Raw genomic sequence first — 17,979 nt, forward strand, 5'->3', positions numbered from 1 at the left:
AATTGACCAAGATGGCATCGGTGTCCCCTGACATAAAGCGCATAAGCTCACCGACTTGGACTTCGCGGACGACATCGCCCTGCTGTAAAGTAACAGGTTTTTTTAAAAACACTCAACACCGCTGACTTCATATCCCGCCCTTTTCTTCTTTTCTTCTTTGTGTCTTTTTTCCTTGTTTTAATTCTTTCCCCTCATTTTGACTTTTTCATTTTTCTTTGAGTTCCTCAGTTTTTGTCCTCTGTGCTTTTTCCTTGTAGTTTCTTTAAGCATTACATTTGCAGATTTTCTTCGATCTCATTCTCAATAACACAATCGTCCAGGATGAACTGCTTTGAATCTGAATTTGATCGTAAAAGGTTAAAGGGTGAAGTATGTGACCACTTTACTCAAATTTTTAGCATTTGCTCAAGAATTCATGAGTAAATTCACAAAATTTATCATAAATTTCAACAAACATGAAGAATAAAATGGTGATATTTTTTTCTGTCAAAAAGGTCAAGGGTCAGTTTCATAATAACATCATGATGTGATCATTATTCAATAATTTAACTCAAAAACAGATTAGAATGAACTGTTGTCAGTTACCTTTCATGCTCCCCTTGACTTTGTCGTGACTGCAGAGACCTGCCCTTCTGAACTTGTGTGTGAAGGATGTTTTATAGGAGCCTCGACAGACTAGATGTAAACTGCAACTTGACTGACTGACATACACCTGCATGACGTTAGTTATAGTTTGTGCTCTTTTTCAACTTCCTTTGCTTGTCATCTACCTGCCTCTTCTCTGTTCCATTGTCTTTAAAAAGGCATCAGGATATTGTTTTGAAATGAAGCCCATTTATTCATAGTTACCTTACTTTACAAGGTAAGAGGACAGTCTTTTCACTCCTCTTATCACTCTTTCTGTCTTTTAACCCTGTGTTTGTTTAGTAGTCTGTTCGGTGCTCAGCCACTACCTCTGCCCTCCATCGTCCTGCTGGGCAGAACAGCTGAATAAGCTCATTGTCGACCCGTGGAGAGCGCAGGTGCGCCTCTTCTTTTTCACCTCCGACCCTCGCCCCTCGACCCCACAAAGCCTTTTGTCAACTCTATTTACTGGCAACTCCAATGAAACTGCAGTCCATTACCAACATCTTCTCGCTGCCTTTCTCTCCCCATTTTCTACTCCTCTCAAGAAACTAATTAGCAACAATACAAGTAGGTTAGACTCTCTATTCAGAGTGGGCATTGTTGAATACAATACCAGGAAGCATTGTGAGCTAACAATTAGTGGCAATGGTGCAGTGTAGAGTGTCACTGACGTTGTTCGGAGTTGCACAAGGCTGGGATTGTTCCCAAAGAAGGAGTTAGACAGGGGTGGAGGACCAGAGCGGACTGTTTCCCAGGTGCTGAATTAGCCCAAACTCAGCCCATGATCTGCTTCACACAGGACGCTTATCAGTGGCACAGCTCAGGATACAGGAATGTGTCCCTGAGAGGAAGTGTTGTTTTCTTTGGGTGTAGATGTTTATGTTAAAGGTAACTCTACCTGGGTGGGATTGCCTATGCGTGCATGTGTTCCTGAATTTGTGGCTGAATAAATGTGTGAGTTCACATGAGTGAATGTGCATCAAGTTACCTGTTTTTCTGTTTTGTTTCCTGTTTTATGTGGAAATGCAGCTGACTGTATGCAGTCATGTGAGGACTCAGGAAAGGAATTGTTGGCTGAGGGTCTTCCCTCAACCTTCTGGCCTTGAGGTCAAGTGCATGCTAATGCTAACAGCAGGCTAGTTGCCATATTAGGGATGGTCTGCTGAGAAGAAGCTCCACCTACCAGCTGATTCAGTGTTAGAGGGTCACGACAAGGAGGTCAAGGGTTCAGGCATCATTGTTACACAGCCCATGTGCCTTCCACCTCTAAAAGCCCCCACTGCAGCATTACATCATAGCAGAGTCTGAAGGAGGAGGGCCAAATAGCACTGGGGGACAAAACGTCTGACAGCTGACACTGGCTGGGCTCAAGCTGAAGGCTCAAGTTCAGTAAAGAGAAAAGAGATTTCATCAGTTCTTTCTGACATGATTAGTTGTTCCAGGTAGGTTAGATGAGCTCTAATCCAGAAGCCTCTGATAAGACTTTCTGACACAAATTAGCCATTTCAGGAGCACATTTGGTAATCCTCAGTATTTGATTATTTGTAGTGTTTTGGTGACTCATCTTCCTGTAACACTGGATGGCTTACAGAGGTTAACAAAGTGAAATGACAAGAATAACATCAGCTGAAGATCTGGCTTGACTCATTTTAAACAACCGTTGTAATTACTCACAGTCCTGCGAAGCCTAATTTGAAAACAGTTCGTTTGTTTGTTATTTTCATTTAAAATTACAGTTGTGAAGCAATAGTTAGTGTCACAGCAAGAAGGTTCTGGGTTCAAATCTTCTGGTCAAACTGTGCTTTTCTGTGGGTTTCCTTAGGTGTTTCAATGTCCAAAGACAGGCTTGTTACAGTAGGTGAAGTGGTGATTCTAAATTGTCCACAGGTGTGGATGCGAGCGTGGCTATTTTAATTTAAAGAGTGATTTTAGGAAACACTCCAACCTAATGCAAGTATCAGACTACACAGATGTTTATCTTTCCATACTTTTCCTGTGTCACATATGGCTGCTATAGTGCCAGTAGTGTAGGGATCATGACTCAAAAAAAGTAATGTATTACAAATTACTGGTTACGCTTCTTAAAAGTAATGCTGCACATTAATTACTGTTAGATGAAGTAATTTGTTACACTACTCATTATGTTTCTTTCTCATTATTACATAAAATGACCTGAAACACATTGTCTCATAATTACAGATAACAATATAAATCATAGGATTCAGTCCCACACAAATCCCTTCAGTGAGATCGCCACATTGATTCCACCATAGAAACATGTACAGGGTCAGATAAGATCAGTAAAGTCAGGCTCTGGCTGCTGAGCTAGCGTCTGCATACATCATTGTGGGTTCTTTGCTAGCATTGTATTTGCATACTATTTGTGCAGACGCTTGCAAATTTGTATTAACAATAATGGTTCTGTCCTATATGCAATTTGCACTTTACTTATATTTATTTTTGAAATGTTGTCCACAATTTCTAACAGTTAGCATAGCAATTTACTCACAAAAAATAGCGACAAAACAAGAAACACAGATGATCAGAAAAGTTGCCACCAAGTTTCTGTAATCTGTAATTTCACATGTCTTTCTAGAACTGAACAGAGACAAGAAATAAATACTGGTCCAGGTTCAGAAAGTCAGAGATAGAAAATGTGTCCATATTTATAATTTATCATCATCTATTTCTCTAAAAAACAGCGAGCAGGTCAGGCACCTTGGCGTCATTTTAGACAATGATCTCAGTTCAGTTCAATTCAAATTTATTTATATACTGCCAAATACTAGTAACAGTTTCTTCCATGCACTTTATAATATAATGTAAATGCCCTGCAATAATAATAATTAAAAAATAAATATCAGTTTTGATAATCATATTAATAAGATTACCAGGATTTCCTTCTATCACTTAAGCAGGTTAGACTACTGCAACTCATTATTTGCCACATTATCCGAATTGTCATATATATATATATATATATATATATATATATATATATATATATATTTTTAAATACTTAGATTACTTTGTAATGCTCTCGCTAAGCACTGAGCACAAACTGACTGAGAATCTCTGACTACATTCAAAAACTCAGAATCTTTTTAATCTCCCGATTATAAATCTGTGTGTATGTGTTGTATGTATATTTGTATTTATACTTGCATTAGATTTCTTTGTAAAGTTTTGTTTTATTATTTTTTTATTCCCTTATAGAGCTACATAGATTTTTTAATATCTTGTAATGATAGGCAGATTATGTTTAATGCACATTTAATGTGTAATGAAATATGCTAGATAAACAAATGAAATCTGCAAACAGAACCTGGTGCTTGTCACCAAACACATCCTTTTTTTGTTTGTGTGGAAGTAGTGAAAACATACTTAAACATAATCTATTCAAGTATCTATGAAATATTTGTTTTATTTTGTTTGTTTGTTTGTTGTTTGGAAAAAACTCCAAACTCCAAAATTATGATAAGAAGTATTTCAACATCAGCTCATGTTGAGCAGGTAGTATGTATGAAGTGGTGACAGAAGGCTGAGGAGGACATGAGCTGATGTTATCATGGCTATCGTCCAGGTGGAATTTAGCGAGTGAATCTCATCTGCTTTATTAACTTAAATTTAAATAGATGTCTCCTGCCATTCATTTTGAACACCACATTCACTCTACAGCAGGCCACCATAGTCCTCTACAGCAGACTTCATCACAAGCTTTAATTTTTCAGTTTATCAAATATCACTAAGGGATCCTTACCTTTAAAAGTAACTCTTTTTTTTAGTTCTTTTTCTTCTCCTGTCCTGTCTTTGTTACATAGTTCTCGATGTCTAAGTTATCTCACATTCTTGTCTCCCTGGGAAACATAGAAGCTGCATCTTTAGCTAATAGATACACTTTGCAACAAACTACACAGAAACAGTTTGTGTGTTTGCTGATATGTTTTGAGCTGTTAGAAATATTGCATTTAAAATGACCTGTCATTTAAAAAGAAATGTTCTTTTTGGGGAAGTAATCAGTAATTAGTTACTGATTACTTTTTTCAAGTAACTTGACCAACACTGAATATGAGTAATAATTACTTTTTCTGAATAACAACCCCAACACGGATCACAGCAAAGAGGGCAAATACCTCCTACATGCACAAACATTTGCATGAATGTTTTTATTGCTGCTTGATGGTGGTGATACTCAAAGCGGAGCCAATGAGAACCCAATGAGAAGTGATACATGAATCAACAAGGAAGTAATATCGATAATTGACTCGAAATTGTACTTTTCGATTCCCATGCCTAGTAACAGAGTACTTTGTAGTTTCCCACCTCTGGTGCAGCTTCAGGGGCACACAGTCTATATGCTAAAATATACATCTGTGTGTGCTTCTTAAATTTGCACAGCTGAATGGACACTGAATCAGCAAAAGTGAGTCATCGCATTTAATTAGTGATGCAATAGTGCCAGGAGAGCCGACACACACATTTACGCACTCAGGCATATGGACATAATCCCTCCCTCATTAGGCGTATTGTGGAGATGCTGATGTAATGCAAGTTAATCTGTTGGCCTCTGGTTGGCTCAGCAGCCCAGCGGGAGCTCTTTGTGTGGGACATTACTCTAGCCCCGCCCCCTGGAGACAGGTTTATTAAGACTGACGCTGATACCCAAGTACCAAACCTTTTGTGTGTGCTTGCGTGCCTGTGTATGTGTGTGAAACAGTGTGTTTCAATCAGTTATACTGGAGACAATGCAATAAGGAGGACAGCCATAAAGGCACTGTTTTCTCAGCATGTGCCGGAGCTCACGTAGGCCACAAACCTTGATTGGTGTGCAAATGGAAATATCACTTTGTGTGTGTGTGTGTGTGTGTAGCTCATGAGACATGGCTGTGTGAAATCTGTGAAAGTGTGCCACACACAAAATACTGCCGCCTGGATGTCTCAGAGTCATAAATCTATGATGCATTCATGTTCTGTGTTCATCAAATGGGAATGCAAAGAGTGCATTGCCAGTAAGCCACTGAATAAACAATATGCAGTTCCAATGACCTGGTTTGCCGGGTTTATAAAGACATTTTCAGTATGTGCTTCAGACCGTAACTTCTCTAGTAGTTTAGAGGTGTATGAAAATGTGAGACACAATTGTTTCAGCCTTCCTTTAACCTGCTAACTTACATGTAAAAAGTCAGAGCGATGCCAGGTTGCACAGCTTATAGCCTCATGCAGCTCCAGGCAGCTGAACTGTTGAATCCTTATGGAGTATTTCCCATAGTAAGAAGTCATCAGCTGTGGAGTGAGAAAAGACAACAGTGGAAAATACTGCAAAAAAAATAGTGAAATACTGAAGTTCATGTTTAAAAATTGGTTAAGTGGCAAATCATAGGTCAAGGTTACTGGGTTTCACGCTGACTGTGGATGTTGTTTTAAGATACACACTAAAACATTACAACAAGACTGTCTTCTTTATATGCATGCAAGATGCCAGTAACCTTACAGCAAGCGTCTTCTGGTGGTTTTCAGCTCGCTGTACCACTTACGCTGCCAAAAACCTGACTAAGGAATGCTTTGTGCTCATGTTACCAGTATAAGGATCCTAACATCCTATAAAAGATACTAGCTTTAATTTCTGCTTCATCATTTACTCTCTACATCTACACAGTGTGGGGATGCCCCAGACAGTTGAGAGTCAGTGTTAGCAATTTTTTACATTTACAGCCGGGTTGTTTGTCCTCAGTTGCAGGAACTGTTAGTAAAACCTGGACACTCTAAAAATGCCTGATTAAAGCTGATTAAAGACAAGTTTCTAAATATAATTCTACATTTGAATGATCAGAAAATTTAGTAAGCCAATGTTGTACATTTCTAAGTTGAATGTGTTCCTTATACAATATCTCTATTCAACATGTTACCACAGCTGTCAGATAAAAAACAAAAATAAAAAAGTCAATGTTTAAATATTTAGTCATGTTGGTTACTTGACTTTTTCCCCCTGTAATTAGCTGCTTAGTTATTATATACCGTCTAATCAGCCAGGGATGATCATGAAATGACACATAAACAAAATCAGCCCATCTTTCCAGTCATCCCTGCAGGCTATATCCCTTCAGCCCTGCTCAAAATAAAAATAGGAGAGGGATTATTTGTGGTGTGGTTTTACCGTGCGAGATGGAGCGTGTGTTTGCTTCCCTGTGCAGCCAGCAGCACACTTAGCATGGGCTTTAAATAGCTAACTCAAATAAAGTGAGACGAGGCTGGGGATCAGAGGCTGAGAGGGACTCTGTGAGGGTGGCATTCCCCAACGGAAGCTGGGGAATGCTTCCGTTCCCCAAAGAAATCCAAATCTTTGGATTTCCAAACACCATTCGGGGCGAGCAATGCCAGGAATGTGGTGTCGTCCAGTAGCGGCGGCGGCGGCGGTGGTGGCTACTGTGAAAACCACCGTGCGACCAGGTGCCGGCGGGCTGTCTGACAGGAAGTGCAACAGGAAGTGCAAGCAGACGTCCAGCTGGGAAACAAAATGGCGGCAGGTGACTCAGCAAAGAGGGAATGAGAGCCGGGTTGAGGGTCGCTGCTGTGAGCGGAGTCTATGTCAGGCCTGTCAGAGTGAAAGCAGAGCCTCTATCAAGCCTACAAATCTCTGAATTGCTGAAAAGGGAACACGAGTCCCCCTTCGACACAGCCTCTTTCTCATCCACTAACTGTTCTTCCGCACTTTGCCTCCTTTTTTACACACTGTGTTAAATTTCTATTCTTTCTCATCCTTTTTACCTTTTCACGGCCTTCTTTGTGTTCAGGCTGTGGGAAAGTTTCCCGTAATGGTGAGGTCATCCACCACCAGTAACTACCCCCACCCCAACACACACACACACCATAACTACCCCAACCCCCCCACCCCCACCCTCCATGCTGTCCCTCCAAGCCAGGCAGGACTGCAGGACGGCAGCGTGTCCCACTTCCAGTTCCTCAGCACTCCCCACTAAGCAAGAACTTGAATAGAGCCCGATTCAGAGCTGGTATCTGATGATCTGGCCTCCTAAAGCAAGGCGCGACACACAGACACAGGCAGACATCAGTCAATCTGTGAGGCCCCCTGAGACCTAACAGGCATGTAAAGCACCCTTTTATGACAAGTGTCCCAAAGATACTCCTCATCCTCTTTAGACGCAAGCTTGGACACACACTGGCATCGGCTGGTTTTCAAGAGGGTGGTTCCTCGCGCATTTGCGGACCTGCTCAGTTGGGTCTGCAGTATTCTAATATGAAAACGAGTGCAGTCAGGAAAACGAAACCAAGAAACATCAGAAAATTAAGCAATACTTAATACTGGATTCAGTATAAGATATGGCAACTGACTGCTACCATCTGTTGACAATGCTGCAAACTACACAATGGTTTTTAAAATCTTCACCCATAATTACTGAACATCGTTTTTCACATTATATACACCAAACACACTCTTTCTAGTTAAATAAGTAAAATAAACTAATTCGGGTTACATACATCAAAGAAAAATTGCTCTTCCTTTTTTTATAACAACAGTCAAATGTATTCATCTATGCGCTCAAGTCATCCATAAGGAGGCTTGGTAGAAATATTAATAAATAGTGAATGGCATTTAAATCATCTTTATTTAATAGTTTTTTACTGCTCAACTGTTTCTGATCAGTCACTCAGTCATTCTCAAAGTGTTAAAAACCAAATTAAAACTTGATTAAACCAAGCAGAGGGAACATTATTATTGCTCCTAAGAATGAGAGGAAGAGGAAGCTCTTGTGGGATTTTATCATATTGCAAAATTCAGAAAAGGAATGACATGGAATTAATTTTGAAAGGAACTTCAAAATAATCATCGCAGTTAACTAGTTTTTGCTAAAAAAAATTAAAAAAAGGACTCAATAACAATATAGTTAAAGAAGAATGGCATTTCCATTCTTTTATACATTTCTGACACTCATCCAGACTCGGGCAGCTGTAGCTCAGAAGGTAGAGAAGGTCATCTGCTAATTCGAAATTTGATTCAAATCCTTCCTGCTCCGGTCCGCATGCCAAATATCCTTGGGCACGATACTAACCCCAAGCTGCTCCCTGATGCATCCATCACAGTGTGAATGTTAGATAGAAAAAGCACAGAACCAAGTGCTGGCATGAATGAGGCAAGTTCTATAAAGCACTTTGAGTGCTCAGGAGTACAAAAGCAGTGTGTAAGAATCAGTCAATTTACCACTCCACCTTCTCCAGTTTCCAGTCCCCATTTAAATCACTTCCACCTGCAGTGATTATAATTTTGCAGTATGGCTCTGATCTAAGACTTCTCACATGAGGAAACCAGCATAGGGATGACAGTGATTAACTCAGATGGAGCTAGAAAGAAGGATCTGAGGGGAAGTTGGGTTGCAAAACGGCTTGCAGATACATAACTGTAGACAGGCTACAGGATCTTAAATACTGTGACCTAAATGAGTGAGCCAATGTGATGACATTGAGATCAGTTGATCTGAAGTTACTTTCAGCTTGCTTAATCATAAGGGGTCACTACACCGGGTAGCTCTGCATGTCTGATTGGGCAGAGTTTGAATGGGCAGATAAAACTGTCAAGGGACACGTGTCTGCTCTCAGGATCAAACTGTAAAGCTGCGGTGGACTGAAACGGTACACTCGATTTTTGGCTTTACATCAGAGCGACAGAAACAAACAAAAGTTAATCTTTGACATGCTCCAGTAATTGAAGGGAAAAAAACATTTTGTAACATGGAAACAGTAACAATACATCAGAGATTCATCGACATTCATCAAAAGATCCAAAGAGAAAATTTAGAGCATAATAACTGTACACAAACCGGATCAATAAAAGACACATGAACAACTGTATATGTAATAGCTCACTGTGTAAAACATTACAAAGTATTTTTCCACAATTTGTAAGAAAACTCCATAAATTCTTAAGTACACTTCCTTTAATGCTAATGTACAATATGTGTTAATATACAAAAAATATATGCCAAATATATTTTGGGGAAATAAAGACAATGACACATCTTTAAAATGGATAAATATCTCAACCAGTACATAAACATGACATAAATGATTCATCTTAAGTACAGGGAAACCAAAATATTGCCTGTCATGCTAAAATATTGTTGGTTTCACTGAACATAACAGTTAGTTTACACAAAGCTGATGATGAAACCTGTTTTGACTCTTTTTACAAGTAAAACACAGAAAAATCAGAATTGGAATTGTGTTTCTGTGCGGACTATCTAATATTCCTTGATTTGAAATAAGTGTGCTACAATGGGCAGTTTTCACTGTCTGCCACAAGCAAGATCCATGTCATAAGTGCGTTTAGAATAAGTTTCAAAATAAAAGTTCAAGAAAATAGCCAAAATGTGAACTGACTTTCATACTTTTGGCTCCCTCTGGTGCTAGCATCCTGAAGTGCAAAAGACAAATGTACTCCGCAGGTAGGAATAGGAGCTGAAAGCGCTGGAGTGTAAGGTTTCAAAGTTTTTCATATTTATATGACTTTTGGGCAGGATTCCTATAAGTCCAAGTTCTTTACTCCACTGCTCAAGTCTCTTTCTCGCTACTTCTTGTGCGACCCGATCATGACCTTCGAGACAAAGTTGACAATGGCGCTCGCCGGCTGCTCAGGGTCGTGCTCAGCAAACAGATGGCACACGTTTTCAGTCTCACTCTGAGATTTTCTGGCAACAAATCCAAAGATCCTGGAAGAAAATGAGAGAGACACACAAGAGAAATTTACACAACAGCAGGGAAACTTTTCACCTCTCAGAACAGAGACTTAACGCCAAACATGGATTAGATGGAAACGAGCTGTGGTCCTCACCAAAATACAGTAAGACTCCATTTGTTTGACATTTTTAGCAATAGTTCAAAGATTAAACAAAACAACTGGATTTTCAAAATGAGTACCACTGATATTGATTGATATTGATATTGAACCAACTCTACAGTTTAATCAGCTTTAGTACATTTACAAAAGAAATTCATATGATTTTTCTAACCATGATGCACAATCTGATTAACTGACAACATGCACGAGAAGACCCTTTCTAAAGCTGACTTACTTTGCAGTGGAGCCGCTGTCTCGTGTCCACCTGTTTGGGACAGAAGAAATTAAAATCATGACACTTGTGTCAGCTTTCGACACAATATGTTCAGTGAGTTGAGTTTAGATAAGGTAACCCCGATGAATGAAATGAAAGTCTCATTGATACGAAAAAGGACATTTCAGGTACAAACTGAGGATGTGTTATTCACCACTTTTCCATGAAACGTCTCCCATTCTTCAGTAATATAACCTATTCACTTTTTTGTACTCATTTTCCTGTAAACATTGGCCAGAGTCTGTTTCGATTCTTTAAACTCTACACATTCTTCCCATGCATCCATCCGCACCCATCTTACCCTGGCAGTAACGTTGGACTATTAGGCTTTTATAACTTCAGTTGCTTTACTTGTTTTATTTAGTTTTTTAGTTTTCTTTGCAAGAAGTGACATATGGTTCTTCTCTTCTCTTTTTAGAATTAGTGTTGGAAACAGCATGGCTTAATTATCCGTTTACATGAGAAAAATACTGAATTAAATAACAAATCATATTTTTCTTCAATCATTTTGAGAGACGTTTTAGACTTGGAAGTTCTATCCATCTTATATATGCAGTTTATGGAAATGCATATGTGGATATGCACTGATATGCATGCTGCTACCATGGCTGAATTATACTAGTTGTGTTATTCCAAAGCACACTTTCTGTTCATGTTGTCTTTAGTAGCAGTTAGCATCCTATGTTTCTCACACAATTTAAAGTGGGTCATGAAGGGATGTTAACAGTGACCCAAGAAGCTTTTGTTTCACAGTTTGAAAGCCATGTTTCAGCCATAGTCCTGTAAGTATCAGACGCCTACTTCATGAGTACAGACTGAACCTGGAGAAACCTCTCTTTGTTTTGTTACACAGATGCCTTGAAGTGTGTGCAAAGCTGCATTTTTGTTATCCATGTCCAGTACTCACTTCCTGCCCTGCGGGTCCAGAGAACAGAATATGACGGTGTTGACAGCGTAGTGTCTCCTGAAGAACAACCTGCAGAGTCAAACAACGAGTCTGTGTGAACACATCAGATTTCTAATCGGTGTGTGTTTGTGTATGTTTGGCCTGCAGGTGCAAAAAATGCTCACTTCCGCTGGTTGTCAGTGAGTGTGATTCCCTGCGCTGAGACTTTGAAATGTACGACAGTGGAGGGAGGTGGAGGATCCATGAAGAGCGTGACTGTGGTCGCCTTCTGGACTGCCTGGTGTCCCGTGAGAGATTCCAGCTCTACAGAGCCCAGGTACCACACATTGCACGCTACAACGGCACAAAGAAAGAACAAGTCTGACAAGCTTCTGCTGATAATAAATGAATATTCTGTGCGCACAGATTAATTTAAAATGTCATACCAGCTCCTTGTTTGAGAAGCTCAGCTGCTGAGTTTGTTGCTGTCTGTGTAGAGGAGTCATTCAGCTCCTCTAGTGGATCTGCAAACACAAGATAGTGATGAGCTCTCTTGGAAAAACTCACAAATTACAACAGTGCGTTAACAAAACAAACTGCATTTGTAACCAAGCAGACAGGAGGTACGTAACTCCTGCTTCATCTCTAGTACATGGTAGTGTAAAAGTTTGTGAATATTCATAAGCGTGGGGATAAACCATCTAACTGAAGTATTTTTCTCAGCTTGGGCTTTTTGAATATATCGTAGTCACATGTCGAGACGTCAGAAAGAGCATACAAAGACTGTACATGGCAACATTCTTTAGCCCAATTGTGGCCCGTCCAGTTTTCTTTGGGCCACAGTCAGCCTTGACTGATGGAGTTGATTCAGGGTGAATTTGGTGTAAATGAATCCCTAAAAATACAAGCGTACTGACACGCTGGAAGAATCTGTAACCATAAATGTACAAAAATATGCAAAAAGGAAAACAACAATTGGTTTTTAAAAGTCTTTTTTCAAGTCTTGCTGTTTGCAAACAACGTAAAATCCACTCATAAAATTTAGTTTCTAATAACTATGACAAGCGTGTTCCAGATAAAATGATTTGGAAATCTGAGTGACTTCAAAGACCAGGAACTAATTTGAAAACATTTGTCTTGCATATTTTGGAAAAAGTAAACAAAATGAATATATAAGAAAATATAGATGGAAATAAATGTAAGCCTATATCAGCAGATTCAGCTCCATCCAAGCAAAGTGTGGAGAGAAATTTAATAGCGTGAGATATGGCCCATGAGTTCTTCAGCAAAATGTATCAAAGCATTTTTCTTTGTGCAAATGTATTTAGGTATTTACTGTACTGTTTTGTGAAGTCCTTTTTCATATACAGATGTCAAACAAAGAATGAAAACCAATGAAAGCCAATCAAAAAGCCCAAAGTACTCCACTTCTACTGATCAAGACCATTTTGAAAATGACAAGAAAGTCTGGATCACTTGAACCAAATATACAGAGATTAGGGGTGGCTCAGGAGTTTTGCACAGTATTGTATTTAAAGCATTTTCATTGCAGTGCCCCTAATATCCTCTGCTTAACTGACTGAGTTAATCGATTCCCAGCTCCACTTGTGTTCCCATTCTGTGATATAAATTCATATTTCGTTACCTTTGTCAGGCAGGATGAGTTTACAGGGCAGAGCCAGTGGCGTGATGGAGTGTTGACACACCAGCGCTGTGAGACTTCCTGTCAACAAAAATCATCATGTGTATGACTATTGACATGAGTCAGCTGCACGCCAGTGTGCTGACCAGTAGGGGGCAGCATGGTGCTTGTCTGTTATGACCTGGGATGGACTTTAAACAGCTATGAGGAAGCATGCTGCTCTCCTAGCTGTAGTTAGACTTTGATCAGGTCAAGGCTGTTATGTTTTACTTTTATTAAAAAAAAAAGGTATTTAATCTGGATCATAGTGTGTGCAGTGTTCTCACCAAAGTAAGGCTCATTGGGGCATCCTTTAAGCCGAACACCTTTCTGTGTGCACTCTATCAGGAAGTGTCTCACCAGCTCATTAGACAGATCTCCTCCTGCAAAACATGGCCTCATGGCTTAGTTTATTCATATCTATAAATGACATCAAAGGTTAATATTTAATTAACATGAAGTGTAAATTAAAATAGTGATAAAAGTCCAAAATACTAGGAAGCACACTCCCATTTAGCTGACTCACAGTGCTGAGGTTTGCACCTTTAAATATCACTTTTGCAGTGCTCTCTTGGCAGCTCACAGAAAGTTTGTGTATGCAGAACATGGCATTCAACCCACCTTTTTTGCTCTGTATCACTGATGGAGGAGGTGTGGCCACCTTCATGGCCAAACCGTATGCGCCACGAAATGAATGGCTGTCTCTGACAATGAACGAACCCGGCTCTTTGTCCTTCAGCACCGCGATGGCTGTTCAGTAGGTCAACAGAAGGAGGAAGCAGAGATAAGCTAAAGTTAGACTCAGTCTGCATTGTACATAGAGGAAACCTTTGCACAAGGGTGTATTATCTTCTCACAAGTGGCCATTAACCACTGTGGTCTAAGACCAATATTTACCTTGGTCTCTGGAAATGTCGGGCTTGTACCAGAACTTGGAAGTGTCCTGAACAAACTTCACAGTGTCCTGCTTACTGCCAGAGTCTGCAAGACACAGGTTAAAGCTCTCTGTTAGGTTTCACACCAGCTTTGAGCCAAATAGGACTAGACTCACAGTTAAAGGGTGAGTACACCGTGTAGCCACACAGACAAAAATATCTTCAGTTAGCCTGATTCGTGTTTTTTGGTGCCACCACTTTGCAACTCCGATTAAGATTTCTCTTAATCTTTCTATAACAAAACCTAACTAGTGACCAACGGTAAGTTAACAGCCAACATGTGGTCACGTTTGAATCATGTTCCTAAATAGCCTTGATCATTTTAACATATTTTAATATAAAACATGAAATTAGCTAATTGGATTGAAAAGGCAAAAGACCTGTGAGTGACTCAGCTTTTTCTCCCTGAAATTAAACATGACTATGGTTGTTGAACTGAGTGACTATGCTGGACAGATAGTAATGGGATATCATTCCCATTATGAAACACATTCTGTCTTCCAGATTTGACTCTGAAAACAGCTTTACATTATACACATTATTTTGGGCTCTTTGTTATTACATTTCAAACACTCTTACACCTTAATTAGCTAGCTGTTCAATTTAGTGATGCCTGTTTTGACATATTTGAGCTTTCGAAAAATACTTCTCATTGTAAATGAGGAGAAGTGCCCATCTTATCTTAAAGACCTCAGAGTACCATAATATCACCCCAACAGAGCACAGACTGCTCTCAGACTGCTGGATCACTATTACTGTTGCTCCCTCTATTCCTATGACATTTAAAAGAAGAATGGGAGGCGGAGCCTTCAGCTTTTAGGCCGCTTCCTTTTTGAAAACATATCGTCAGAGCTGGATCAGATGACCCTGAATCCTCTCTTAGTTACACTGCAATAGCTGTAGGCTCCCAGGGGCTTTTCCTTAATGCAGACGTGTTTCTTCTTCACTACCTTTCTCACTCACTATGTGTTTACAATCCTCTCTGCATTCATTTATTAGTTATTATTAATCTCTGGTTCTCTTCCACAGCATCTGTTTTGTTCTGTCTCTCTTCTCTCACCTCCAAGTGGTCATAGCAGATAGCCACTCCTTGAGCCCTGGTTCTGCTGGAGGTTTCTTCCTGTTAAAAGGGAGTTTTTCCTTCCCATCGTCACCAAGTGCTTGCACAAAGCGAGTCATCTTATTGTTGGATTTTTCTCTCTATTATTTGTAGGGTCTTTGCCTTACAATATAAAGCACCTTGAAGCGACTGTTGTTATTTGGTGCTTTCCCTGATGTGTGCATTTAGCCTTTTTTTTCTCCTTCAATTGTTGTCAACTCAGTGAAGCATTTTCTGTTTTACTTTAATGTAAACAAAGTTTCTTTTGATATTAGAATCCACCTTCAATCCTGAGGTGGAAGCATAAAATGTCCCACTGGATCAACTTTGTAATATAAATCTCTCCTGTTTTTACCATATCCTGTAACAACCCCAGCTCAATAAACCAAAAGGATAGTTTTGGATGTTTGATTTGACAAGGACAGTTCAAGAAAGCCAATTGGTGTAGCGCACAGTCTGATGTATCAGGTCAAGGAAATGAAAGTCATCTTCAGGTTAGGATGCTTGCTGCATTTGTGTGGTTCTGGTTCAAAAAGCTGTTAATAGTAAGACTGGGTTTGGGGTGGTGAGAAATTTCCATATGAAGTTTTACAAAGCTATCTTTATAGTTTGAAATGTTCATGTCAGGAACAGAGAAAATAAATTATCAGTGCCACATTCAGAGAATCTATGTGGGACTGTTTACCTGCTCCAGGTGACGAGGCCCCACTGATTCCTCTTAGGGGGTCAGGGGTCATGGAAGATGAGAAAGGGATGCTGAGACTGCTTCCACTACGAGGGCTAGAATATCCACTCAGTGAAGGGGAGCGGGAGCTAAGCTCTCCCCCCTCACCTCCCCTTCTTTTCTCAGGCAACAGTGGAGCAAGGCCCTCCTCTCCAAACAGGTTAAAACTACCAAGGCCCTCCATTGCCTCCAGCAGGCTCTCCTCCAGGCCACCATTCCCCAACAATAATGAGGACAAGTCTGTGCTGTCCCTCCCCCTGTGGGCCCCTGCAGGTCCATGAGGAGAACTGTGGGTATTGGGAGAGTTGAGAGATAGAGGAGGTGATGGCTGGGAAGGATACGGGGAATTCAGGGAGTTTGAAGTATGGTCGTGCCACACTGGAGGAGGAGTGGAGCTGTGGGAGAGAAGGTTATGATGTGGAATTTAAGGCATACACGTAAAAAAAGACAAAAGAAAAACACAAGTTCAGGCAATGCATCAGTGTGAAGTGTTACAGCCAACATACACTATATTGCCAAAAGTATTGGCTTCTGCCTTCGCAGGCCTGTGGTCTGGAGTGACATCCTGTTCTTAATCCACAGCCTTTAAAATGCTGTCAGGCCACCCTTTGCAGTTATAACAGCTTCAACTCTTCAGGAAAGGCTTTCCACATTTAGCAGTGTGTTTATGGGAGTAGTTGACAATTCTTCAGAAGCGCATTCATGAGGTCAGTGGTGTTTGATAGGAAGGCCTGGCTCACAGTCTCCGCTTTAATTCATCCCAAAGGTCAGGGCTCTGGGCCAGTCAAGTTCTTCTACACCAAACACCCTCATCCATGTCTTGAAGGATCTTACTTAGTGCACTGGTGCGCAGTCATGTTGGAACAGGAAAGGGCCATCCCCAAAGTGTTAGTCAGACAAGTACCATTCTACTGGTACCACCAAACCTAGACTTGTCCATCAGAGTGACAGATGACAAAGCCTGATTCATCACTCCAGAAAACTTGGTGATGTAATGCATGGATGCAGCTGCTTTGGCATGGAAACCCATTCCATGAAGTTCGCTATGCATTGTTCTTAAGCTAATCTGAAGGCCACATGAAGGAGTTCTGTACTGACTGATTCCGCAGAAATTTGGCGTCCTCGCCATACTATGTACCTCGGCATCCACTGACCCCGCTCTGTGGTTTTTAAGTGACCTACCACTTCATGGCTGAGTTGCTGTCATTCCCAAACACTTCCACTTTGTTATAATACCACTAAAAGTTGACTGTGGAATATTTAGTAGCGAGGAAATTTGATGACTGGATTGGACTTGTTGCATAGGTCGCATCCTATCACGGTACCATGAGGGAATTTACTGAACTCCTGAGAGCGACAGATCCTTTCACAAATGTTTGTAGAAGCAGTCTGTGTCTCTAGGTGCTGGATTTTATACACCTGTGGCTATGGAAGTGATGGGGACACCTGATTCCAATGATTTGGATGGGTGTGTGAATACTTTTGACAATATAGTGTAGGTTAAAATAAATAATTAATATAATTATTATTACTATCTCCCATGATCAGTTTAACAACGTAACATCATTAGAAAGATGAATTATTAACACAGCATGTTGTAACTTTCAAACCGTCTTGATGTGAGGTGACATCGCTAACTGCCGTGCAACTATGCAAGATCTATCACTTTTTTTTCTGTTTTTTTTTTTTTAAATCAAGCCCAGATTTCATTTTTGAGGCTGTAAGGTACAAGTTCACAAGACGGTAATCTCTACTAATCTAGATTTTTGCTGAGGCTGCAGATTTTAGAATTTGAATTTGGCATGAAGAGATCCATGACCCCAGCATGCCTTTTATCAACAGTCTAGCTTCTGCTCCTGCTGCTGGTGGATTGGGGTGGGGAATGTTTACTTGGCAGAATTTA

General features: G+C 40.2%; 1 protein-coding gene across 3 annotated transcripts in view; it reads right to left on the reverse strand.

Moving 5' to 3' along the window:
• Positions 1-8,238: 8,238 nt before the first annotated feature.
• LOC146499029 (tensin-3-like) overlaps positions 8,239-17,979 on the reverse strand; it is a 51,647-nt gene continuing 41,906 nt past the window's right edge. For 2 of the 3 annotated variants that reach the window (XM_085137123.1, XM_085137126.1), the window contains 10 exons: positions 16,038-16,471; positions 14,216-14,299; positions 13,940-14,068; positions 13,606-13,701; positions 13,283-13,360; positions 12,084-12,161; positions 11,823-11,991; positions 11,659-11,727; positions 10,713-10,742; positions 9,561-10,349 (listed from right to left, as the gene is read on the reverse strand). In XM_085137123.1, the coding sequence (XP_084993249.1) occupies positions 10,208-10,349; positions 10,713-10,742; positions 11,659-11,727; positions 11,823-11,991; positions 12,084-12,161; positions 13,283-13,360; positions 13,606-13,701; positions 13,940-14,068; positions 14,216-14,299; positions 16,038-16,471 (1,309 nt within the window). In that variant the 3' untranslated portion in view covers positions 9,561-10,207. Of the gene's footprint in view, positions 10,350-10,712; positions 10,743-11,658; positions 11,728-11,822; positions 11,992-12,083; positions 12,162-13,282; positions 13,361-13,605; positions 13,702-13,939; positions 14,069-14,215; positions 14,300-16,037; positions 16,472-17,979 lie in introns of all 3 variants that reach the window. The other variant, XM_085137125.1, reaches the window with a different exon arrangement.

The sequence above is a fragment of the Neolamprologus multifasciatus genome, chromosome 17, assembly GCF_963576455.1.
Source record: "Neolamprologus multifasciatus chromosome 17, fNeoMul1.2, whole genome shotgun sequence".
NCBI classification, from domain to species: domain Eukaryota; kingdom Metazoa; phylum Chordata; class Actinopteri; order Cichliformes; family Cichlidae; genus Neolamprologus; species Neolamprologus multifasciatus.